Source organism: Natrix helvetica (genome assembly GCF_964273705.1).
Source record: "Natrix helvetica genome assembly, chromosome: 1".
Classification (NCBI taxonomy): domain Eukaryota; kingdom Metazoa; phylum Chordata; class Lepidosauria; order Squamata; family Natricidae; genus Natrix; species Natrix helvetica.
In genome coordinates, this window is record NC_138548.1 from 142428898 (window position 1) to 142456408 (window position 27511).

Here is a 27511-nt window from a genome sequence, read left to right on the forward strand (position 1 = left end):
CATTTTCTGGAGTGCTGTTTTAAAGAAGATGAGTTCAGAACTGGTATTTGGGAGATGGATCCTCAGTGGTCTGGGTGAAGCCACATAGGGTGTCTGGAGTAGAAAGTTATATACAGTTCTTTCATGTGACTGCTAGAACCCTTGAAACCAAGATTTGAGAAGCAATTTCAAAAAGAAAATGTAGAGTCGTTGGTGCAGTCTTGAGCTTGGTTGTTTTCTTGCAGATGTTTTCATTACCCAAACATGGTGTCATCATCAGTAATGTTGTTACCTAGTTTGGGAAATGAAAACAGCTGCAAGAAAACAAGCAAGTTTGGGGAGCACCAAGGACCCATCATGTCGACCCTGAACCACAAATATTCTCTCTTGAAAATGTAAATGTAAAGTACAATATAATAAAAATCTGTTTATGTGAAAAAATAACAAGTAGATAAGAGCAGTTCTCTTTTCTTTACATATCACACTATTATTTAGCGTATAATGAGAACATGACAAAAGATTATATATATATATAGCATATGCAGGATTCACATAGCATAAAAATGTTTACAAACTGCAATGGCTAGTTCACTTATAGATTTGGCTTAAAGTGTTCTGAGCCTAGCTATAGAAAAAAATCAAGTGAATCACTGTATTGTTCTGGATTTCACAGAGGGCTTGTAGGGTCTCCTACAGAACCTCTGCAAGTGAATATCAGTCTTTTACTTTAGCCAGGATCATGTGTATATTTAAATATTCTCTTAATCTATATTCTATCCTTTAGTTATATCCTATCCCTTATTTCTATGTAAAACAGATAGGTATGCTTTGAGCATTGTATGTTTTTCTTTTAGATAATTGAAGACATTTCTGCATGAAGCACCTATGGTGGTAGAAGATTTCTGCTGGAGTGAAAGGAAGGCTAGCATAAGAAAGCTATAGGTTCCCTCATTTGTATTTATTTCTTTAAAGGATAGATGCTTAAAGTTCTAACCAACCTATAATTTGGGAGATTATTCCACAATTCTGAAAAACTAAATTTAAAAAAAATGTGTCTAAGATAAAATATTTTACAATAATTTCAAGAGGATTTAGAATCAAATCTTTATAAAAATCAGTAAGACACTTTTACCATAAAGGCTAGATATCTTGCTAATCTATCCCTGAAGTATTAATTTAATCCTATTAAAATTTTCCAAATACTGTACAGACGCTAATGTTGATTGAGACGATATCCTCTACTTTTTTTTTAAGGTGCTTCAATGCTTTCCATGTGATAGTAAAAACAAAATGTAGTATTCTGAGGTCTTTCAGTCAAATGATCAGGAAAAAAAGTCAAATGATCCGTCATGAAAAACCAGTAAAACTAGATATTGATAACTGTGTCCTTGAACAATTGACTCTGGAGCTGATCAAAGAGGAAACCTTGAGTTTAATGCCCAAAAATGTAATGATGACTAAGGTGGATGGATTTGAAAAGGAGATTCATAAAAGATAAGATACTAATGGTGATATTTGTTAATATGGCAAAGAATATTTAGAAGCAAAAGCCATCACATAGTGCCCTGCTCAGCACCGAATCCACTAAAGCAGCACCATCAGTCTTTGTTTAAAAGACCCCTAGTGCAGAAAAATTCACCACCTCATAGGGCTTCCAGCATCAAGCACAAAAAATCAGAACAGCTCTTAGTCAAGTGTTTATTGCTGAATCACCAGTTTAAAAACCTGATCCAGAGCTGTTTTTAATCGTGTACACTTCCTCCCACCAATAGCGTCCAAGCGGGAATATCTCATTGATTCCACCATTCCACCGCAACCAATGGTTATGATTAATTAAAAATGGTTTTCTCAATTTTTCATAGTATGCTAAATGTTAATTCTAGGAGCTGGATTTGCACAGCATAGTAGACTAAAATGTTAGCTAGTCTGTAATTTGTTGCATAATGTGGTGCAAAATATCAGAACTAGCGTCTCTCTAGACAACAGCTTTTGAGGAAAATGATACAATTACAGTAGCCTTCCATTAGTAGCAGTCATTTTCATAAAATAATGGACCTGTAAGGAGCCATATAGGCCAACAAATCCAATCCTGTTCTATATAGCAATACAAATTAAAATATGACCAACAATAGTATATCACCTCTGAACATAATTAAAAGGGCTGCCACATCACTGAACATTATTGCAATCTTTTAACAGTTTTTATTTAACTCTTTATTGTCTTTGTTACTGGTAGTAAATGTTTTGTTTCATTAGAAAAAGGCATTCTCTTTCCTAGGCATAAATCACAAACCTCTTCAGCAAACTAGCTCTTTATTTTTTTACAACTTGTATAGTGATCAGTTAAAGTTTATGTTAGATCAGGGAGGAGAAGTGCAATAACATTTGTTAGTCATTGAGGACCACAGTGATTATAACTGACTATGCTCTGTGAATAAGGTCCATGAGTTCAGTTTTATCTTGATTTGGTATGACAGAGTCTTTAGTTTTTAAAACTGAAGGAAATTTTAGCACTTGACCTATTTGAGTGTTTGTCAACTGAATGGGAACTATTACTTTCAGAAATACTCTTCTATCGTTTTGAAATGCTAGAAAATTAAAATAGTGAATAAAAATATTTAATTTCACTGCTATGTACCCTTCTGATAAACTATTGCACACCACACTACGAGAGATAACAAAAGCACCCAAATACTTCTTGAGATAATCCAAGGCCAAGTATCAGCGATTTCAATGGTCTGATCTGACTCTTAAGTTGTATATGATCTACTATACTAACAGTCACAACTCAAAATTTGAGAACCCCTGACATAATTATTGAAATGCTCCAAAGACACAAAATTGCTTCAATCATATTGTGATATTTTTTTCCTTTAGTGTGAAAAGAAGAGAAATGAATTAAATATGCATTTCACTCTTATATGTGTTTATTCAGAAATAAATCCTTTTAAGCTTTGTAAGCACAAAAGGAAAACCTAACTGACTTGGTTAGTATTCAGACTGGAGACTGCTTTATATTAAAATGCAGGATGACTCCTTCCATGATCCCCAGATAATTATAGTTTTGATACCATAATAATTTTTAAAAAATCTAGTTGGCAACTTGAACTTATTTCCTAAAATAAAGTTTATTATCACCCTCATAAAATACCTGGGGATCTTTATAATAAAAAACATATAATTGAAAGCCCAATCCCTACCAATTTGAAAAATATGTGCACATATAGATCTAACAGTGCAAACATGCATGTATTTAAAAGTTAAGTCCAACTGAACTCAAGGGGTCTTAGTCACAGTGAACTATATCTGAAATTTCAGCTTGAAATATTAACTCAGAAAGCTGCTGATGCTAGTAGAACATAGAAACGTGTTAACCATGTGCAATCTAATGGAGTTTCCTAAAAAGGGTGTAATAGTGGTTACATTTGCCTTGACTTAAAATCAATAGTTATTTTAATTAAAGTTGATCCATGGCATGATTACAATGTTATTCAAATTTCAATTAAGTTTCTTTAGCACCCTTCTTATTTTGTTCTTTGCTATCAGTGATCACAAGCACACATACTCTGTTATAATTGAGAGCATACTGTCATCTTTGCTGGAAAGGCTTTCTTCAGGCCTAACAGTAGAGAAAATTTCACCTGTTAAGTATTTGCCTGCCTATTGCATTCAGGGAAGTGGGTAGGATGCATGAAATCCATGGGCTACAATAAAACAAAGCCAATGGTGCCAATCAAACTTTATGAGCTTTATGTTTACATTTCTGAGATGCCTGTAATTTAGAATACAGAACTAACCTATTGAGGGTCAGCCACAATAGCCAATATTAATTTTTGTCCCAGAGGTTATGACTTCTGAACAACGTTTTACAAATTTCACAAAATGGAATTAATTTCATGAATTTTATACCGCTTCATCTCAATGAAGCAGTAAGAACCCAACTTTAAAGCAGAAGGTACTTAACATGAAACAATAATGCACGAGTATGATGATCAGAAGACATAGCATAGAATAAAGCAAAACATATAATTATTTCAGAATTCATTTCTTCTAAATAGATTAGTAAAATTCAGCCAAGATCTCATAAAAGTCCACAACCAATTAAGGTGCAAAGTCTCTTCTGGACCAAGCCTGAAAGTCCATGGAGACACAGAAATCTAGAGTGATCCCTAATATTTATTTGATTTCATCCCAGCTGCATTACTTTGTATAAATAATAACGGAGTGGGGAGTGAAGGAACATACCTATACCAGCCTTTCCTCCTCCTATTTCCCCCACAGTAACAACTCTTATGAGTGAACTGGGCTGAGAGAGAGAGAGAGAGACTAACCCAAAGTCACCCAGCCGGATTTCATGCCTGAGGCTGGACCAGAATTCACCAGTCTCTTGGTTTCAATCTTAGTGCCTCAACCACTATTGTGTAATATTGCACAACTTTTACGTGGTACTCGAATTCTGAATACTTGGGAAACGAACTATCTCTGAAATCTGCTAATCAAATAACTACCCCCCCCCCACAAAGTCATACTAGAACTGCAATATTCTATACGCTGGCCCATGCCATCCTTTTAATTTAATTAATTTAATTTTGGTTTTAATTCACGCAACACAACACCCCGAATTAATTCAGCATCACCGCCCCCCGGCTCCAATCACCAGGCTCTCCTCCACGCCTTACTCGCCGCTGCTTAAACCTCAGCCAGACGCTCCTCGGCGTCCAATCAGAGTGCGACTTTTTCCGCGACGGGACCTTTCCTTCCCGTTCGCCTCACTAACTCGTTCCACCCAAGCGCTTCTTTGAGGGGAGGAAAAGTGGGAAGTGGAGCGGAAAGCCACCGCCTCCGGAGCGAGGGTGACGTTTGTGACGTGCGCGTGCGCGCACCGACGCGTACGAGGCCAACGGACTGCGGGAGGGTCAAGGGGCCGCAGCGACGAAGGGGCCGTGCGCAACGTCTCTCTCTCACACACACTCTCTTTTGCTCTCGCTCGTTCTCTCCCTCCCCCTCCACCCACCGTTCGTCTTCCGCGCGCGGAATCGACGCCGCCGCCGCCATTATGCTGTGGTTCCCTGGCACCATCCCGACCGCCATTGCCGCCGCCAAGCAGCGCAGCGCCGTTTTCGTGGTGTTTGTGCAAGGTACGGACCCGTCCGCGGTTGGTTAGCGCCGCGTCAGCGTTCTTGTCCCCTCCTGGGAAACTGGGGGGCAGCCCCGACGCGGAGCTGCTTGAGTCGCCCGAGGGACGCTTGGGCCTCCTCCTCCTCCCTCTTATCTCTGAGGGATGGAAAAGGCCTGCTGTGTTGGCGGGAGGGTGAGAAGGAACCTGTGCAACCGCTGACCCGAGTCTTAGCCAGCCGAGCGGAGGGTTGCGTTGAAATACACTTTAGAGAAGCGAGGTGGGAGGGTGGGGTGAGAGGCTTCAGAGCTGCCTCCTGTGGTTCTCCTCACGGCCTCGACCAACCCCTCCGGATTGGCAGGGTGCCTGTAAAACTACCCAGCCTGTTTTGTGTCAGCCTTGACTCTTCGTAACTGCACAGCCGTAGCCTGTGTCGTTCTCTTGACAAATTTACTCGGTTTGCTGTTACCTTCCTCAAGGGACTTTTGGTCAACTTTTCAGCCTGTCCTGTGGCCCGTGAGCAAGGGGTGGTGGTGGTTCAACCCTTCCCTTTAATTCGGATTTGCTTTTCGGGATCAGGCAAGATAAGCGTTGGGTAGGGGGAGGGGCATTATCCCCAGTAACTAAGCTGGCTATGGTTGTTGAATGGGACATATGCTGGTCGAAGCAACAGCCCAACCTCTTGCAAAACTGAATATATATATTTCTCTAAGGTACAGACTTAAGCAAAAACACGGTACATGTAGTCCTCAATTTAGCAACCTTTCGTTTAGTGATCATTTGAAGTTAGGGCACTAACCAAGTGACTTGGGGCCCTTTTTCACGCTTAAGTTGGTTGCAGCATGTCACGTGATCAGAATTCAGACTTGGCAACTGGCATGTATTTACTACTGACTGTTGCTGTGTCCCGGGGTCATGTGATTATCTTTTGCAGCCTTCTGACAAGCAAAGCCAATGGGGAAGGCAGAATCACTTAACTCTATTAATGATGGCAGTCATTCACTTAATTGTGGCAAGAAAGATTGTAAAACGGGGTAAAACTCACTTAATAACTGTCTCACTTAGCAGCAGAAATTTTGGACTCAATTGTGGTCTTAATTTGAGAACAACCTCTAAGTAGAAATTATCACTGCTGTCATGCATTGGTTTCAATTTTTTTTCAGCTTGAGAATTTCATCCAAATAATTATTTCTGCCTACTTTCTTCTCTGCATATTTCCTCTTCAGGTTTGTTCCACGGCGAGACTTCTAGATTTGGCATTTGAGCTTCCTGCTGTTCCCCATTTCTTTCTAGTATTCTAGATCTGATGTCTTTTAATAATCCTTGTATTCCTAGTAATTGTATGTTTACTTGAATGCTGGTGTGAATCTTTTCCCCCTATTTTTCTGACCTTTCTGTGAGAGGGCTTGCAATCTCAGAATAAGCAGCAATCAAAATGCCTTTTTTTAATTGTTCAAATTTTTATTAGTTTAAAAATTTTTACAAGGAAAAGGGGTTATAGGGTTATAAAACCTATTGACAGTTACATCGTGCAGGGGGGGAGAAGCCCCCCCAGGTCTTGCAACTTTTACAAACGAAGATAGAAAAATATCAACATTTACCTAAGTATTAGCAGTTTTAAGTTTAACACAAAATCATCAGTATGTTTCAACCATTTGTTTTGTATCACTTCCATGAAAGTACATTGTAGCAACAATTGCAATAGTGTTCCAAATCACTTTTGTGATCTGAGTCTTGTAGTTGTTGCGTCCTCCCTCCTGTCCACCGGCTGAGCCTCAGCCCTTCCCTCCTTTGTTTCTTGTATAACATCCCCCATTTCACCTAAGAGAGCACTATGTTTTTTAGTGAAAGCCTCTGCTTCCGCTACTGTGTTGATTCTAATTCTGCTGCCCTCCCAAAAAATCAACATGCCTTCTGTAAACAACCACCTGAACCAAACCCCATTATTCTATAATTTTTTTGCCAAGAAGGAATATTTCCTTCTGTTATCTCTTACTTTCTTTGGGATCTGTTTAAGAATGGTTATTTCTTTATCTTTATATTTTAATGGTCCTCCCCTTTGAGCTCCTAGAACCTCATCTCTTGTAGTTTTTCTAAGAAATTTGACATGAACTTCCCTTGGAACATTGTGTGTTCTTGCATAGGCTGAGTTAACCCTATAAATCAGATCAATGTCCCACCAAAGCTGTTGTTTATCTCTATTAATATATTCTGCTAGTATTGTGGTCATAATCTCCTTAAGATCTTCGTTCTCAACTTCTGGCAAGTTTTGGAACCTAAGAAAAAAAAGACATCCTTTCAAATTCCATTTTTAACATCTGATTTCCAAATTCTGCATTCCCCCTTTGGATTGTCTTCATCTCGTCTCTCATCCCAACCGCCCCCTCCTCCAGCACACCTATCCTCTGTTCATTCTGTGTGGTTTGCTGATTCGTCTCTCTGAGCTGTTCATTTAAGTCCTGCAGTTGTTTTTTAATTTCATCCTGTCCCTTTAAGAGGATTTGAAGCATCTGTTGAGTAGACAAGTCCTTTGCACTCTCTTCAGAGGCTTTAGGTTGTAGAAAAGATCCCAGTTGTGATTGGTGAGCGGGGCTGGACGTGGAAGATGTTGGTGCCGATGAGGCTTTACCAGGCGGTAATTTCTTTGGACCCATCATGAGGCTCAGAGATAGTTGTTGTTCTGTACAAAGAGATGGCATCTATGGGAGAGCACAGCCGGTAGGGATCACCAAACAAACAAGTCCAAAGGAGAATAAGTCCTCTAGTAGAGAACTAGAGCAAATAGGTGGGTCAAAATATTCCAAATCCAGGGGAATAACGTATTTGAAGAGGCTCCTGGAAGTCTCTGGGGTGGAAATTAGTTGAAAGCCATAAAGTTTTCCAAGGGAGGAGTCTCATTCACAAAGACAAAGAAGAAGGAGGAAGTTGCCATATTTGCTCAGCCAGTACAGGTGGTCAGGAAACAACAAGGTCAAAGTTTCCATAGATAGTTTAGAGAAGAATCAGTTCAGACATCCTTTCTCTCGCAATTGTAGTCAAGAAAAATCCCCCCCCCCATTATTTAAGGGAAGTGAAAGTAGTTTTCAAACTTTCTCTCCCCCCTATAAAAGGGAGAGATTTTTCAAGTGCCGCTTTTCCAAGGGGGGTGGAATTCCCCCCCCCTCCAATCTAAGCTCCTCCAGAAGTTGAAACAAAGTCCCAAAAGGAAAACTGCAAAACAGTCAAAAGTGTAAAAATAGTAAAAGACCTGGGGAGACCCCTCGGCTCACCGCTCTTCAGCTGTTTCATTCCAATTAATTATTTCCTTCCAGGCTGCGCTCGGAGAAGCGCGCGGTGGCATTCCGCATGCTCCCTACGCTCCCCGGCTCCTGGGGCAAGGCTGGAGACCCCCCCCGCGGCCGCTGCCGTTCCAGGGGGTCCCAGCGAGCCACCGCTATGGCAGGGCGCCCCTCCAAGGCACCCTGTGCTCCCCCTAGACTTCAGGGGAGCCCACCGGACCAGTGAAAAGGCGGACGCACGCGTCCGTCTCCTTCGGCTGCCGGAAGTCGTCTCAATCAAAATGCCTTTGATGTTTCACTGACATTTGATATAATTAAGAATTGACAGTTCTCCACGTTATAGTAAATCTGATTATTTTTGGTGGGAGAGATGTATTGGGCACACCTGTATTTAAAATCTTACCTTGTTCAATTTGCCACTTTCCTAAGCTGGAATGTGGTGTTCCAGACCATCTTTTCACATTTGCCCTTCAACTCTCGGGCTTCAGTGAATAAGAAGAATTGAATTTTCTATTGTTTTCAAAATCACTCTCAATTTTAACTAGCCAGTTTATCAAGTATAATAAATCTAGCACTTCTGCTCTAGTGGTTTCAACTGAAGTGGCCATCCAGCTAAGTTTTCCAGAATTTTATCCAAGAACACAGTGATCTGGTTGACATTCCCCAAACTACCTCAAATCTAGTGGGTCCATAGTCTTAATGCTACTTTTGCTTCCTTTCATCTCACACTAAAGAAAAGCCTTGTTCTGTCAGTTGTATAATTTACCTCCTGTCTTTATTAAATATCTGCCTTCTTAATGTCTTTGCTTCTCAACTTCTCTAATCATACTTTTTGAAAATTCTTTCAGTACAACTGAAAAGAATATCAGGAATTTTCATGAAGAGGCTTAAAATGTGTAATATTCTTTGGCCTCTTATTTGTTTATGGTAAGTAAAGATAGGGAGCCAAGAAGAAGGTTTTTGATAGCTCTTTTGATAGCTCACTAGATAGCTCTAGTGAGAAATTCTAAGTATATATAACATATTTTAATATAGATATTAATCTGATTGTCTATCATATGATTCCTGCATGCGTTCTGCATGTTACATCACATAGGAATATCCTCTAGGGGACAAGGATACATTTGAGCTCTTTATTTTTCTGTCTGGTTTTCTCTAGGGTAATAATTCTGAGATTACAGCTTGTATCTCTTTTAACAATAGGTGGACTTGGCTTTTTCGCTACAAATCTTTCTGTGCTATCAGTAAGATAAATGTTTTCAGCAATGATGCTAGTTAAAACATCATGTCACTTTTTTCATTAGCAACAAATATTTCTATATTGTGCTGTGGATTTCCGTCCTTTGTATATTTCTATACAGTACTGTAATCAATAAGCTAAAGGCATAATCCTAGTATATAACTCAATGTCAACTAGAACATTAATGGCTAAGCCATTGAATTAAATGATAAACCTAGGTTTTCCCATTCTGGTTAGCTAAACCAGAGCATGCTGTATGTGAAACACCGTTATTATTTATGTAGTCTAGAGGGTTTTACTCCCAGTAAAATCTAATCTCAGTATTCTTTCCTGAAAATCTGATATGGAAACTTATTGCTCTCTGTTTTGAGGGAGTGCCATTATAGTCATATTAAAATATAAATCTAGAATAATATATTCAGATTAAATTAGTAATAAATATAATGGTTCTTTCAGTTTTCATTAGCCTTAGTCAGTGCAAGCTGTCCTAGATCTAAAGTGATAAAAACCACATGCTTTTGTAGTTTAGAACTTGCTTCAGATGCAGAAAAGAAAAATATCTGATTATATGAGAGGAGATAAAACTCTACCTACCATCTCACATTAAAATAAAATAAGAACTTATAATAAATATTTTCATTGTTCTTTCTTTTTAGTATAAGAACTGTAATTCCTTCCAACTGGTTGATTCCTAGTGACTTGATGGATAACAGCTGCCCAGGTTCTATAGTCTCTCACAACATTATGCCAAGTGCATTTCTGTAGCACTCCATCTATTTGCCTTTTTCCCTTCTTTCTACCTTCTCCAGTATTAAAGTATTTACTATAGTTGGATCTGCCCCCACGATGTGGCCAAAGTATAATAGTTTTTATTTCATGGTCTTTGTTTCTAGTGAAATTCAAGCCTAACTTTGATTTCTCTGGTATTAAATCGGTCCTCTTAACTGTACAAGGAATGTGAAGCAGTTTCTTCTAGCATCATAATTCAAAGAATAATTCTCTCGCATTCATGTGCAGCATCTATCTATTCACTGCTTCAATTTTTCATTAGTTTATATAGTTTCTCCCCCCCCTCTATCAACTACTTTTAACGTTTCACCATTTATCCTAAATCCTCTACTTTTACATAAATATCATCTTTATCTTCTTGATGTTCATAGAAAGTCTAGCCTTTTCACTCTCTTTTTATAAATATTGTTCTTAGGTCTTCTTTAGTTCCTGCAGCTAAATAAGCCTGTTGACATTCCTTCCAATACTCTTGGAAATCCCCAGAAGTCTTACTGCTTTTCATTTGATTTATATATCCTCTACTATATATCTCATAGTAAAACAAGTATTACCCAAATAAATATATAAATATAAATATATTTATTACCCAAATAAAGTGATAAATATATTACTCAATCATTATTTTATCCATATTTCAAACATGACAGTGGTCAAAGTGGAATGGGACGTGTAATTTTTCTCCATAGTGAGGGGAGGAGTATCCAGGATGGGTTGACCTTGGTTGGACTGAGTCAGATAAACTCTTTTAGCCACACCTTGGTCACCAGGCTCCACCCAGTTATCGACTCAGTCCATCAACGGACAGCTGTGTTCATACTGAGATCCTGAAGAAACTTAAAGGAAAATTTTTAAATTGCTGCAAAAGCGATCAAAATTGCCTCCACACTGCCTGATCAATCACTAGAGGCTGAGGAAACCGCCAGCTGGGGTAGAAAGCCCACGCAGCAACCGCTAAGGCGGCATGCAGCCCAGGTCACAGAGCGAGACCCAGGGCACTAAGTGAGGACTCTCACCAAAGACAGGCAAGCGAGCTCTGCAGAGGCCTCTGCAGCAAGTGCGACGCCCAAGGAGGCTTTAAGGGTGCCGGAACGCTCCACCGCTCCCCTCATGGGTTGAGCGACGAACCGTGGTGTTTTAAAACGCCCCGGAGCGCCCGCGCTGGCAGCAATTGCCAGAGAACAAGGTGAGAGCTGGAGAGGCTCAAACAGCTGGGGGAGGCAAGAGAGAGCCCCCAGCGGCAGCGGAAGCCGCGCGGCAGCCTGCAAAGGCACAAGCCACTTCCACGTGCTCCAGCAAAGAGGAGCTTTTTTAATTTGGAGTCGGGAGCCATTTTGAAATCACATGGTCCAAGATGGCAGCCCCCACAGCTCAGAGGAGGCCGGCAGGAGCCAAGCACTCAGCCCTGCAGCCAGCAACCACCGGAGGCACTGAGGAGCCCTTAAAAAGGTTGGAAACCATCCCGGATGCATCAGCCAAGGGTGGGGGAGGCAAGGCAAAGGCCACAAAGGAAGCATATCTCCACCAATAAGGCTAAAGAGGCAGGCTGTGGATCCCCCCCCCCCAAGCCTAGCTCCAAGTATGAAAGGTAGAGGCACCAAGCCTTGGAGCGCATCGGCCACAAGGTCAGCAGCAGGAAGACACACACACCCTGGCCTGGAACCTGAGGAAAGATTACAAGGTTTCTCTTCACCTGGCAGGGCTGCAGAAGGGGACCCCTCCCTCCAGGTGAGGATTCCCTTCGACACCTCGGGCTTTGTCATCCTGTGTTCCGGCAACCTTGCTATCACGATTTATGCAAGCCTTTTCTGAGTGCCTGACTAGCAACCTTGCTATCACGATTTATGCAATCCTTTTCTGAGTGCCTGACTAGCCAGAGAAGCACAGACGGGGCAAAGAAGCTCAGATCGCTGCTGAGGCTTTCCCTTTAAAGAAGGTCTTCCCTTTAAGGAAAAACTTTCCCTTTAAGGAAGAGAAAGGAAAGCAGCTGGAGGAGGGGGGCAGCAAGGCTCTCAGCAAGCTGCTGTTAACAGCAGGAGGCCACAGGAGAGAGTGCGGCAGCTCTTACTAGCACAAGCCACTTTTTCAAAGCCCTGACCAGCAGGGCTGTTGTATTTGCCGCGCAGCGCCATTTGAAAAGAAGGGGGAGGAGAGTCCCCACTTGGCCCAAGATGGCAGCCTCCTGCAACTCAGAGGACACAGGCAGAAATCAAGTCCTCGCTTCTAAAGCCAGCAGCCCCACTGGAAGGGCAGAAGAGCCTCCAATCAGGTTAGAGATTACCCCTGAAGGTCCATCCAAGGGTGGGGGCGGCAAGGCAAAGAGCAAAATAAAGCACACCTCCTCCAGGGCAGCTAAAGAGGCAAGCTCCGGCTCCAAGCTTCCCAAACCTGCCTCTAAATATGAAAGGCAGAGGCATAAAGCCCTAGGGCGCATCTGCCATAAGACCATCAGCAAGAAGGCTCCCCCTGGTCTGGAGCCTGATGCGATCAAAGAGGAGGATCCCTCCCAGCAAGTGAGGATCCTCATTGATACCTCAGGCATCTGGGGCTCTATCCAGGGATGGCAGTCACCCTCACTACGGTGGAATTCTATTCAAGGCTCCCTTCTACCTCTGCAGGCATGGGGGTGGGGCAACCACCCGAGGCAGAAAATTGTAAAGATTAGGTTACTTTGAGCTCCCCTCGAGTAAAAGGGACATTGAAGTTGAATCCCAAACTCTGCAATGCACTCTAGTGGCTGACCAGTGAACTGAGCCTGCATTTACAAAGTCTGGCAACACACTCTAGTGGCTGACACGTGAACTGCGCCTGCATCTCCAAAGCCCTGCAACGCACTCTAGTGGCTGACCAGTGAACTATGTCTGCGTCTACAAGTTTTGCAATGCACTCTAGTGGCTGACACATGAACTGCGCTTGCAACTGCAAAGTCTTGCAATGCACCCTAGTGGCCGACAAGTGAATTGAACTCAAAGAATTCATAATACATTCAAGAAATTTTCTGAACTAATCCTAGTCATAGAATCATAGCACCCGTCTAGCCATGGCAAAAGGGTCAGACAGGCCGGTCCCCATGCCTGAACCCACCACAAACTCAGAATTGGATGTCAACTATGAGAAAACGCAGAAGCACCTGAGATAGCCTATGACCTTAGGCAGCATTCGCTGAAGGCAGAACATATAGCAGGGGTGGACAACATCCGAGCCGACTGGCTCAGCCGGACTGAGGTGGACAATTCGGAGTGGAAGCTGCAGCCAGCAATCTTCGAGGAGGTGGCAGAGCACTTTGGATGCCCAGAGGTCAACCTATTCGCCACCCCTCTCAATGCCCAGCTCCCGAGGTTTTACTCCAGGTACCGGACATGGGGCGGAGGGGGTAGGTGCTCTCTGCGGCCCTTGGCCCTGGGGGCTCCTCTATGCCTATCCACCCTTACCCCTAATCCCCAGGGTCATACAAAAAATCTTGCAGGAGGAAGCAGAGGTGGTACTGATTGCCTCACACTGACCCCAAAGGCCTTGGTTTGCCAATCTCCAATTCCTCTCGGTGGACAGGCCCTGGAGGATCCCCCAGGAGAGGATCTCCCTCAGTCAGGGGTCGCTGGAACACCCAGACCCTCAGTGGCTCCAGTTGACCGCTTGGCGCTTGAGCGGAGCATCCTGAGGGAAGATCACTACTCCCCTAGGGTTATACAGACTATCCAGGCAGCTCACAGATCCTCCACGGAGTGCATTTACGGCACTATAGGGCGGGCTTTTTCAACATGGTGCATCTCTAGGGGCCATGGTCCGGGCCACTGTTGCACAAGTTCTGGACTTCCTTCAGGCGGGGCTGGACAGAGGATTGGCTCCCAACACGATTAGGAGACATTTCTCCCAACACGATTAGGAGACATTTCTCGGCCATTTCATCGGTACTCCTCTGCGGTAGATCTCAGACACTGACTCACCATCCGATGGTCGGGTGGTTCCTCAAGGGGGCCTCCAATCTTAAACTGCCCACGGTGCACAGGTACCCTCCCTGGGACTTACACAAGGTGTTGGACGCTTTGACAGGCCCTCCGTTCAAACCATTACGTACTGTCTCTCTGAAGTTCCTGACACTTAAGGTGGCCTTTTTAGTGGCCATCACCTCCGCCAGGAGGATATCCGAACTGCAGGCCTGTCTACCAGCGAAGATCTCTGCGTGTTCCACTAGGATAAGGTAGTGCTAAGGTTGGACCCCTCCTTCATACCCAAGGTGTGTTCTTCCATCGCTCGCAGGAGCTGATATTGCCCAATTTCTGCCTGGACTCTTCTCACCCATTGGAGAGGAAGTGGCACACCTTGGACGTGAGGAGGGCTCTGAGGATTTACCTCATAAGAACCAGGTCGAACAGGAAGTCAGAAGCCCTATTTGTTTTCTTCCAGCCAGGGTCCCTGGGGAACAAGGTGAGTTCCACCACGATAGGCAGGTGGTTAAGAACCTGTATTGCTTTTGCCTATCAGGCATGGGATCTGCAAACACCGAGCTCTATCACAGCGCTACACAAAGTGCGGCCACTTCAGCGGCCTGGGCCATGGAGGCCTCACTATCTGAGATCTGTAGGGTAGCCACGGGGTCTCCCCCCCTCACCATTCGTGATGAATTACAAGTTGGACACCTTTGCTTCTGCGGAAGCTCCATTCGGACGTAGGGTGTTGCAGGCTGTTCACAGGGCAAGGAACACACCTCACCAGGCATAAGTTTGGGCATATACTCAAATGTGTAACCCTCCCTAGGGACGTGCAAGCTTTGGTACATCCCATCCTGGATACTCCTTCCCTCACTATGGAGAAAGGGCTTTGGTACTTACCTGATACGCCTCTTCTCATAGTTGGGGAGGAGTATCCAGCCCCTCCCTGATATGGGTATGTTGCGAAATTGTTATGTTTGTTGAACTGTTCTGTTGAAGTAATAAATAAAGGTTTGAAATTAAAATAAAGTCTAGAGTGGATGACACAGCGAGTTGGATAGAGTTCTTCGCCGATAACTGGGTGTAGCCTGGTGACCAAGGCGTGGCTAAAAAGCTTATCTGAGACAGTCCAATCAAGAGAGGACAAGGTCAATCCATCCTGGATACTCCTCCCCCACTATGAGAAGAGGCGTATCAGAAGTACCAACGCCTTTTTTCAAACAATCACACTGGATTCATTCTTAACCTATCTTATTTGAGCACTGAGATGAGTTTAATGTTTTGGCATTAAACATTTGGTAAGAGGAAGTTTTTGATTCAATAAAGAACCTCTATAAATCAAAGAGATCCTCCGTTCATCATAAAATTGAGACTGATTACTGAGATGGAAATATGAAATCAGCATGCTCATTCTTATTTTCTCTTCTTTTCCTCCAGGCTGATAAGAATTCTCTTAATTTGGTTTATCTGGAGCTATTTGTCTGTGTATTGCCCATTTGTGACATGTCTGATCTGGGTTTCTTAAAAGTGATCTATGAGAACTGATCTGTAGGTTGTCTGATTTTTCAATCAAACCTAACTTTGGAATTATGTGAGCATTTCTGTTTTAAAAGTAATACTTTTTGTGATTGTATTTGGAGTATGTTGCAATTTGTAATTGCACTATAATTATATCCCTAAAACTAAATGTTTTTTGTAGGGCAAGATGAACAGTCCACAGAAATGGCTGCCAGCTGGGAGAATGCAAAAGTGTCTGAGGCAGCAACAGATGACTTTGTGGCTATTAAAATTGATACCCAAAGGTTTGGAAATATCTTTGTATTTCTCAATAATTTTTTTTATTTTCAGATACTTTCTAATCAGCTATTTTGGAAAACAATTTAGAGGAAAGACATTTTGTACAAGTAGACATTAGGAATATAGATTACATAATAATTCACTTCATATCTTTCCTACTGTTTGGCCATCAGACAAAATAAGATCTGGCTGATACTTTTCACACTAAAAATTAAAATCCCTAATGCTTATAGGAAGACTGACAGTCTGTAGAACCTTTCTTCTAGCCTCACAGTTTAAAACAGTGATGGTGTGCCCTTAAGCTTTTTCTTACATTTCCCCCCACTTTTCCAGGATCTTTCTCATCCTAGAATCTAAATGCATTTTTCTCTCTAAAAGGCAATTTAGAATGGAGAAATGTTAAACTGTGTGTATGTTTATAGATATATGTGCACCAATTCATTTTTCATGATGACTCAACAGCCTTTCCGTCCATAGGAATAGTTGTATAAGATATAGTTTCTTATTTATTTATTTATTATTTATTTATTCACATTTCTAAACCGCCCCCTCTCCCAAAAAGGGACTCTTGCTCAAATGATAAATGTTTCTTGCTTGTATCTAATTTTACGATAATATTTGTAACTGATAACATTTTTTAAAATTGTTTAGATTTTTTTTTCTGTTCAGTTGTGTCCAGTTCTCAGAGACTGCCTGGACAAGTCCCTGTACTCTTTTCCCTTCTCTTCCTCTTCCCTCTTGTGCAGGGGTGGGGAACCATGGCTCTTTTGCGACTTGTGGACTTCAACTCCCAGAATTCCAAAACCAACATGGCTGCCTCAGGAATTCTGGGAGTTGAAGTCCCCCAGTCATAAAGGGGCCATTGTTTCCCACCTCTGCTATAGAGCAGGGACCTCCACCCTCCAGCAAACCTCCAAGCTTTGCTGGCTGAGGAATTCTGGGAGTTGAAGTCCACAAGTCGCAAAAGAGCCATGGTTCCCCACCCCTGCTCTTGTGTTTTGCCAGTACCTCCTCCCTAAGACTAAGAGAAATTGACCAGCCCAAGGTCACCCAGCTGTCTTTCTAAGACAAGACTGGAACTCACAGTCTCTCGGTTTCTAGCCCATCGCCTTAATCACCAGACCAAACTGGCTCTGTAATGTAGTTTACTTTTTTTTGTCTTAAGTAGGTCTATCTAATTTTTTTTAGTCAAAGGTATGACTTGCATAAAATGAGTAATGGAGAAAGGAAATATGATGGAAGAAAGAGGAGGAAAAAGCAGTAAAGTTAACCAATGCGTGAATCTAATTTTGAAGACAGACTTTGGGAACTGGAAGTACCAAACAAAGGAAAATATGAACTGATCCAATCTTGCCTCTCATTTCACTGAAATCAAATGAATTTAGCTGTGTGAAAAATCATAAAGCCTTTTCCGTAAAGAAGCTTTTACTTATGTTTATAATAGATAATAAATGAAAACTTTAGGATTAACTATGTTGTGTAACTTGTGTAGCACTATATTTATCACTTTCAGTATGGTATCCTAAAGAATAAGAAACTTATTCGGTGCAATCTCAAAAATAATTTGCAGTAATATGGATAATAATATGACATACCTAATTTGTTTTGTGACATTCTTTGTATTTAAGGTTATAATAGTAAACTAATGCTTTCTCTTCCACAGTGAAGCCTGTTTGCAGTTCTCACAAATCTGTATCCTTTGAACACCATAGAATTATACTTGTTCATAGTATATGATTGCAAAACTAAATTAAATGATCTAGTACATCTCTGTTTCTTTGCTATATTTTTAAGCTCTCCTGCTTCCTCAAAAATATTTTGCACTTGCTGTTATATAGACTTGGAATTGACCTTTCATTTATGTGAAACCATCTGATAGCTCCTTTAAAATCATGCTTTGAAGTCTGTCTGTATCATTTGCATACCGTACTGTTCCACACCCTTTATCAAATGGCATACCTGCTTTCCTCAAGCTCTTTGCTCTCCCTCTAGTCTAGGTAGAACTTTTATGTTGTTTTAACATTACACTTGATGGTACTATTAAAGCAGGATATGTATGCATATATACATACATACATCTTTATAATTTTCAGTCAAGGAACACAAACAATAAAAGCATTTTAGTCTCAAATATATTTTTTCTTATATTTTTTTTAACTTCATGCTAGGGTTCATAGAACCATAGTTTGTTGAAAACAGGGATTCTGAGATTTACATACCACATGGGAAACCCATTTTCAAACAGCATCTAAATGATCGTGAATGGTTTATTGCTCTCAACTGTTCTAGATCCAGTTTTCATATGAACTGTTTGGTGTTGATTTATTTGTCTCAAACATTTGAATGCTATCCGTAATAACTTGCGGGATTTCACTCAAAAGGATATGGTTAATGCCACTATTTTAAAAGATTATATTAGTATAGAATATTATACTAACATCTTTTATTTAATATCAATAAAGATAAACTACAGTGCAACTTCAAGTCTTAAAAACAGTAAGGTTTGAAGTTTGGCAGGTCTGCAGTATGCAGGATATAAATTGCCCATTTTCTTTTAGTAATCCCATTTCTTTTAAACTCTTTTTTTTTTTTGCTTTTCTATTTTACTCAAGATAATATGTTATCCTTTACTGTTATTGCATAGATCCGGTAGTATGTATTCCATCTAGTTTCTTTATAGGAGATAATGGAATCCCTCTTGAAGTAATTGCTGGCAGTGTTTCTGCAGAAGAACTGGTTACAAGAATTCATAAAGTCAAGCAGGTGAAACAACTTTGGATCTGATCTTTTTTCAGTAAAGAATTGTTTTTTAAAAAAATTATGCCAAGCTTGTAAAAGATGAAAAACATTATCAGTAACAATTCTATACTTCACTGGCCCACTCTTTTTGCTACTGCTATTGAATGCTAAGGTGGCATTTAAATGAGGCCTCATTCATCCATGACTTGATAGTAGTCATGGATACTAACTGAATTAGTATGCATTTTTGAAACCTGATTACTCTTTTTTATAAATGTGCCCACCTTTGGCTGCAACTCCTGGGCAGGGATAGTGAACTAGTTATTGCCATTGAAGAGATTCTGGTGGGTTTTGAAGGTGCTGTTCTGACTCAGCAGTTGTCACATTCTGTTGGGCTTACTGTTCTCTTGGCCCCTTATGTAAGAGGTCCTGGCTAGATAAGACCTTCTAGAAGATGATGTAGTGTTGGACCAGGCAGTAGTGATTACATTATTTAAGAATGGTGTGGTTCTGCCAGTTCTTAAGGAGGCTTTGATCTGCTCTTCTTCAAGAAACCATCCCTGAATGTAGCAGTTCTGGACAGTTTTTGTCCTGCCTCTGTCACCCCTTCCCAGGGAAACTTGATGAAAAAAATATTCAATTTGAAATTCCAGAGGGTCCCTGGAGGGAACAGTTTATCTGGACCCCTTTCAGTTGAGCTTCAGATCAGTGTATAGTATTGAGGTGGCATTAAACACCCCTGTAGATGTCCTGTGGCAGAATTGGGACAGCAGAATGATGCATCCACCCTGCCCTTTGGAAGAGGAAACTCCTACACTGACACACACCCCTACCTTCAGAGTCAGGTGTTCCTGGCCCTTTCATAAGGCTTTAAAAAATGGTTTTTCCTCCAAGAATTGGGTAAGAACATCAGATGAGCTGTCTTGAAAATTAATATAGGATTTTGAATATGGCGGCCAACTTCACCCTTTCCTTTCCTCTCAGCGCCTTTTGAAAAGTGTTGCTCCCACGGAGGGAGGGAGGGGGGAGTAGGAAGAGGAAGCTGCACGAGTGGGGAAGGTTGGAAGTTAAAGGAGGAGGGGAGAGGAACTGAGAAAGTCAAAGCCCTCCTTCCCTCTTTTTCTTCAGCAATCTCCCCCCCCCCCCCCATCCAAAGCATCCCACCTGCCTCATCTCCACTTTGTCCAGTTGGTGCGGCTCTACTTTTTGCAAAGAAAAGAAGGAGGGGAAAGAAAAGTCCCAGGGCTAGAAATGCACCTTGCAGGATATCGAATATCCCATTAAGCTGCGCTTCCCCCTGCCCCATTTTCCCTTCCCTTCCTCTCCCGCCCTTCTCTCTCTTTCTTTTTGTTTTTGTTTTATGAGTCCTGCCGAGCAGTGAGCCAGCCTCGCTCACTCGCTTGGTGGTGCCGTTTTTCAGAAACTGAAGCGGAGTCTCGCGGCCCAGCCCCTCCCCCCTTCCCCAATAATAAGGCCACAGCCATATTTCAGGGGTAAAAAAAAAGTAAGACCCTTTCTTATTTTCAGGGAAACACATACAAACTCTCTTCATTTTGAAGTTGCCTTCAATTAACAAATTCATTATTATATTCAGAGCTTGAAAGGTAATGAATCATGAGAACTTTCATCAGAGGAATAAAATATTTATTGTAATAAATTGTTGCTTTCTGATATACATTGGATTGGATAGCCAATTTGGTATAGTGGTTCATGGGCTGGCCTATAAACCAGGAGACAGTATGTTCTAAGTTTGCATTAAAAATGAAAGTCACCTGTGTCATGTCAGGCCAGTCACTCTCTCAGCCCAAACACCTCACACAGTTGTTGTGGGGAAAATAGGAGGAGGAAAGAGTATTAGATAAGTTTGTCTCCTTGAGTTTTTATATACCGTATTTTTCGCCCTATAAGACACACTTTTTTACTCCAAAAAAGAGGGTGAAAATCTGGGTGCGTCTTATAGGCCAAATGTAGCCACCTGGGCAGTGGTGGGTTTCTGCTGGTTGGTCAATGAACCCGGAAGCCCCACCCCCATCACTCACTCGTAAGTCCTTGGCGTTTTTTTGCATCGGGGCTTGCTGCAAGAGAGAGGGAGCAAAGACTTTTTCCGGATTGGTGGTGGTGGAGGTGCGGGCTGTACTCACTAAAGCAAGTCCGGGGAAGTCCTTTGCGCCAGCTGGAAAAGGTCTTCACTTCCCCCCCCCTTGCAGCATGCCCCGATGCAAAAAATGGCAAGGGCAGCAGCACTGCGCCCACCTCTGCCCTGCCCACTTCTCAGCAACGCACCCCCGCCTCCTCCTCCTCCTCAGCAGGCAGGCCGGGCAGGGGCGCGGGCACGGCTCAGGAGGGAGCAGCCAGGGGGGGGGGGCTCTGGCCAGCCGGTGGCTGGCGCGAACTCCTCTCCTGTTCCTTCTTCTGCGGGGGGTGCTGCCTTGGTTTGACAGCCACCTCGTTTCCAATTGGGGGGTGGGGGAGAAATCCTCTGCATGGATCCCCCCAATTGGAAGGAGGAGGCTCCATCCGCGGGGGGAGAGATCCCCCTCACATTCCTCATCTTCCTGGATGGGCTCCAGATCAGTGAAGCCTTCTCCTTTTTAACCAGGCGATCTCTGTCTGTCTGTCCCTCTCTCCCTCCCAACTGGAGAACAACCTTTTCTGTACCCTTACTATCCCATCCGGGAGGATGAGGAACGCGAGGGGGATCCCTCCCCCCCCCGCGGATGAGCTCCGAACCAGCGGAGCTTCGTCCTTCTTTTTAAGCAGACGCTTTAAGCAGGCGACCTTTAAGCAGGCGATCTTCGCTGCTGCACAAGCCGCGCTGCCTTGTTCTCTCTGATAGCTGCCTGCTTAAAAAGAAGGATGAGCCGCTGTTGGGGAAGGGACAAAGGGGCAGCGGTCGCCCGATCTCGCCACCGCCACCCCTTCGCCCCTGGTAACGGCGACTGTTGTGCTGCTGCTTCCAGCTGGGATGCTGGAGGAGCTGCTGACAGGGAGGCACGCTACCCTCATAAAGACGCCACCGAGTCTGGCTCGCTGACGTGGGAGCAGCTGCAGTGGTTGCCCGGTTGCTCCTGCCCTTCCCCCTGTGGCTGTAGCTGCTGCTCTTCTGGGGCGCCTGAACCAGCCAGGCGCTCCAGACTGGATCCTCGTCAGAGCCGCGGGCTGGAGCTGTGCAAGTAGCCTGCCCAGGTGGGGAGGGAGGAAAGCCTGTTCTTGCCGTTGCCGCCCCCTCGCTCTCGGTGGCTGTCATAGTGCTGCTTCTGGCTGGGGTGGGATTGGCTGCAGGGGCCGTCCGCCCGCTCCTGCCTGTCCCCTTGTGGCTGCCGCTGCTTTTCTGGGGCACCCGAGCCAGCCAGGCACTTCGGACCGCAGATGAGCCACCGGCTGGAGAAGCCCGCTCAGGCAGGGAAGGAGGGAAGGAGGGGAGGAGGGAGTAAGGATAGACAAGTAAGAGGGAAAAAGGAAAGAAAGCAGGAGGGCAGAAGGGAGGTGGAAGGAAGGAAAGAAAAGCAGACACGCTGGAGGGAAAGAGGAAAGAAGGCAAGCAGGCAGGAAGGAGGCAGAAGGAAGGAGGGAAGGATGGAACTGGAAGGGAGGCAGGGAAGGAGGGAGGGAGAAAGGAAGGATAGGATGATAGGGAAAGAGGAAAGAAGGCAGGCAGGCAGAATGGAGGGAGGTGCAAGGAAGGAAGGAAGCATAGATAAGCAGGAGGGAAAGAAGGCAGGCAGGCAGGAGGAAAGAGGAAGGAGGGAACTGGAAGGGAGGCAGGAAGGAAGGGAAGGAGGAAGGGAGGGTGGAAGGAAGGATAGACAAGTAAGAGTGAAAGAGGAAAGAAAGTAGGAGGGCAGAAGGGAGGTGGAAGGAAGGAAAGAAAAGCAGACACGCTGGAGGGAAAGAGGAAAGAAGGCAAGCAGGCAGGAAGGAGGCAGAAGGAAGGAGGGAAGGATGGAACTGGAAGGGAGGCAGGGAAGGAGGGAGGGAGAAAGGAAGGATAGGAGGATAGGGAAAGAGGAAAGAAGGCAGGCAGGCAGAAGGGAGGGAGATGCAAGGAAGGAAGGAAGCATAGATAAGCAGGAGGGAAAGAAGGCAGGCAGGCTGGAGGAAAGAGGAAGGAGGGAACTGGAAGGGAGGCAGGAAGGAAGGGAAGGAGGAAGGGAGGGTGGAAGGAAGGATAGACAAGTAAGAGGGAAAGAGGAAAGAAAGCATCTGAATGTACTAAACACGAGTCTTCAGGGAAAAGATGGATACATTGTGAAAACTCAGCTGTCAGTTGATCTTAATGTTATGAAATGAAAAGTATGCCATTTGCAATTAACTTGGCATAAAATAATTCATTTGCATTTAATTGTAATTGTTCAAAGAATGTTCGGAAAAATGTTCGGCCCTCCAGCATGTTCACTTCATCCAATCTGGCCTCTTTGAAAAAAGTTTGGACACCCCTGTGTTACATGGTTGACATAAAATTGTTCTTAAACTGCTGTTAACTTTATACAGTTAATATAAAATATTTTACTATAGTATTTGGTTCAGAATCTTTTTTTTCTAGATTTTTCTCCTTTAAAATTGGGTGCGTCTTATATTCCGGAGCGTCTTATAGGGCAAAAAATACGGTAGATAGGATTAAAATTGAATAATAATAATAATTTCAACCTTTGTACAATAAGAAAACTTCACTATAAATGAGGGTTTTTTTTCTCTTTCAAAGCCTTGTGGACTTAATTTATCCTTTACACAGAATTTGAAACCTCTTAATTTTTAACATAGTTCACAATACATGCTAGTTGCAGCAACATTGTCTTTCAATTACTCCACATTTGGCTTTTGTTGTCAGTAACGAGTCTTATTTACTTACCATTTAGTATTGCAGATGGCTCTTGGTTAACAACCATTTGTTCAATGACTGTTCAAACTTACGATGATGCTGAACGAGTTGTACTTATGTTTGGTTCTTGCAATTTTGGTTGTCACAGTGCCTCCATGGGCCTATGGTCATATCTGGTGCATTCCATGAGTTGCATGATTGTGTTTTGCAGCAAAGTCAATAGGGAAGTCATCTGGAAGTTGGAAGTCATGCTGCTCACTTATCGACCTGTGGTGATTCACTTAGGGTAACTAGGGACTCCTGGAACTATTAAGTGGCATTATTGCACATTATGCCCATGTCACTTAGTGACAGAAATTCTGGTCCCAATTATTGTCATTAAACAAGGACTACCTGCAGTTACATCTTGAATGCATAGTGAGATGATATTAAAGTGTATTCTTTTAAATATTATATTTTTCTATACACCTTTCTGAAATTAATTAATTACCAGGGTCAGAAGACCTACATTTCCTAAGATAATCCCCCTTTTTATATATTTGCATCATATATGTGGCCAAGTCTTTCTTGGAAAAGTGGGCTAATAACTTACTAGAAAGGAAACTGTTGATATAAATGCCACCTAGTCTAGTAAATAGAATAGTCCATGGGCAAGCAACCGGGTACCTCAAATTATTTTGGATATCAATTCCTATCAACTCCAGGCATCATGTTCATAGAAAGCATTATAGAAGTTGTAGTTGAGATATTTAGCAGGGATCATGTTGCGTAGTCTAGAAATATTTTTTGAACTATAGCCTGACATGGTATGTGCATGCTAGGTTAAAAATAATTATGTTTTATTCTTTAAAATATAAAAAGAGTGCACATTTTTAAATGTAAAAGATGGAATATAAAATAAATGCAACATTCATGTATATCAACACTCCCTTCTTCCCTAGATGCACTTAATAAAAACTGAAGGGTTAGAAAGTTCTGCTTCATCATCTTTATGTAGCAACCCAGAAGATTCTCAGTTACAAACCGCTGAAACTTCTGAAACAGAGCTAGAAAGATTGCGTTTAACTCCAGATGGTAAGTATTACTAGCTCATTCTTTATATATTACTTTTCTGAGATATTTCCATTCAATCCTATTTAGCTTAGTAATAACTGATCACCCACTGGAACTGCCTCCTTGTGTTAGTAACCTATAATTGCTTTGTGTATCCCTCCAACCTTCTATGTCTCCCTCACACCTTTCCTAGTTTGCAAATGAGACTAAAGAACTATATCTCTTTTTACTACATTTTATAATGTAATAAAACTTTAAAAAAAAACACAATCGGACAAGTGTTATGTTATTTTTATTACCAGAAATAATTGATATCTACAACGTCCACATTAACTAATATAATTGTATAATTGTTGTAACAAAAGTCTCAATTTTTGTCTTTTTTTTAAATATGGGACTTCTCATTTATGAGAAGGTGAAGTAAATTTGGTCCAGACAAATGAGAAAGATGACAGACGGGTAGAAGAGACAACAGATGATCTTGCTGCTAAAGTAGAAAGGTATGATTTTTGTAAGTACTGTTTAGTGCAACTATTTAGTGAAAATTTGGTTTGCCTTAGCCTCACTGAGGTTTAATTAGACCATTTTGTATTTGTACAAAAATATTTTTTAGAAAAATTAAATGAAATCAGAAGGAAAATGCAACTTGTATCAATGCTTTTTCCAGAATTGTCATTCTTAAGAAGGAAGCCATGTTTGGAAAAATAAAATTTATAAGGAAAAACAAGGGTGTGTGAATGGACAAAGCTTGGAGGATAATATATGTATGTATGTATGTATGTATGTATGTATGTATGTATGTATGTATGTATGTATGTATGTATGTATAAGATACCACTTGGAATTCCTTCTGTTCATAGGAACATTTTTTTTTGCATTTTCTGAACATACATTTTTTGGCAGTATGTTGTATCTTAAACACATTGAATTAATTTATTGTAGCATAGTTATCACTGGTGAATTGTGAAATTTGGATGTGACTGATACGAGATTTCATTATGCAGAAATTGTTTCAATTTGAACTTATTATCTTTTAAAATACAGAGTGACACAAAAACTTGAAGAAAGAAGAGAAGAAAAAAAGAAAGAAGAAGAACAGGTCGAATATAATTTGATTTTTAGCATTGCCAGCCTCTCTTAGGGATGTTCTAGTTGACAGAACACAGATTTATTTTAATTCCTTAGAAACGTGTGGAGGGGTGGAGAAATGATGCCTACTACATGCTTATTTGACCCTTGCCTTTGTGGATGGTTCATTCAGCCAGGCTGGTATTGGGCCCTTGATTCTGAAAGATACTTAAATGTCTCTTTGAGCACCAGATTTTATTCTAGTATATGAAAGGAGATAGTTATAATTTTATATTTATATATTTTTAAAAACCCATCCCTTGATCTGAGTATTGTTTCTGATTTCTAATTATAGACAAGATTTAGATATTTTATTCCCAGGCAAGGTGGTTCAAAAATAGTTGCTTGCAATTCTAGGTACACTTGGATAAAGCACATTTTTTGGACTTGTGTTAATTTGAATTAGTTTAGAATAGAGTAGTAAGGCCATTTGCTCTTGATGGGCCACATAAATAGAAGAAATGCAATTTTGCTAGTTCTTTGGGGCTTACAGTGGCTTTCAATATTTTCAACCTACAAACCTTTTGATAGGATTGAGCTTTAGGGGCACTGTTTTGCAGTGGTTCCCTTCTTTCCTATTAGGACATGCCCAGAAAGTAGTGAAATTACAACCTAGTAAGCTGGCTGAAACTACTTAGGAAGCCCACCCCATTATTCTACAAATGCCCATTCCTTCATTGTGTTACTCGGCAGGAGAGTATGCCTGCCCCATTTGGGGCCAGTCCATGCACACTACACAGGTGGATAGGGTGCTTAGTGATACATGTTGCATTGTTACTGGATGTCTGTACCCCATCCCACTTGACAAACTATATATCTTGACGGGAATAGCTCCACCAGGCGTTAGAAGGAGTAGAGCATAATATGGAATATGAAAAGGTATTACATGATTCAGCAGACCCTTATTTGGCCAAGTACCCCCTACAAAAAGATTGAAATCAAGAAAGAGCTTTTTAGATTGTGCCAAGAAGATTGTTACTACCCTCAAAAAGATCAATTAAAAAGATGCAAACTTCAAATCAAACTTCATAATTGGTTGATGCTTTATATTGAAACTAAATTCAGATAAAATCGACGTGAGTTGGTAAAGAAAATGCTAGATTCATGGATTGTGGTTGAAACTTGGCCTACCTGGGATTAAAAATATCTAGAAATTGCAATTACTACAAAATATAAGCAGATTTGTTTACTGAAAGATCTGTATTACCTATTAGTTGTTTACTAGCCACAACTCACAGTATTGGTAATAATCTTTAAAAGTCCAAATGGTAACCTAATGTTGTAAACTGTCCAGTAACTCAGATTAATAAACAGAATGGACCTCACAAGGATTTCCAGGCAAGAAACAGCATTACTCACCATAAGAAATAAATAAATACTCAGATTAATTAAAAAATGCTCTTTTGAAGACATTCCCATTACCAGAGGTTCACCTTGTCGCATATTTCTCAGGCTACAAAATGTGCTTCCTAGGGAGATTCACTTGTCTCCTAATTTCCCTTCCCCTGGAGGTTAGTTACATCACTTCCACCATGCTTTTAATTGCGCTTTACTGTTAATGTTTGATTCTCCTGTGCGCTGCTTGGGGAATCCAAGCATGGTTAACTTTGTCCATTAGCCTAGAGACTGAGTTATGTAATTGTTGAC

General features: G+C 41.9%; 1 protein-coding gene across 2 annotated transcripts in view; it reads left to right on the forward strand.

Annotated features, from left to right (window-relative positions):
* The first annotated feature begins 4762 nt into the window (after nt 1-4762).
* UBXN4 (UBX domain protein 4) overlaps nt 4763-27511 on the forward strand; it is a 31730-nt gene continuing 8981 nt past the window's right edge. The window contains exons 1-7 of one of the 2 annotated variants that reach the window (XM_081935090.1): nt 4763-5117; nt 16028-16130; nt 17789-17817; nt 18770-18888; nt 24625-24757; nt 25149-25236; nt 25781-25835. In XM_081935090.1, coding sequence (XP_081791216.1) covers nt 5036-5117; nt 16028-16130; nt 17789-17817; nt 18770-18888; nt 24625-24757; nt 25149-25236; nt 25781-25835 — 609 coding nt within the window. In that variant the 5' untranslated portion in view covers nt 4763-5035. The remainder of the gene's footprint in view (nt 5118-16027; nt 16131-17788; nt 17818-18769; nt 18889-24624; nt 24758-25148; nt 25237-25780; nt 25836-27511) is intronic. The other variant, XM_081935091.1, reaches the window with a different exon arrangement.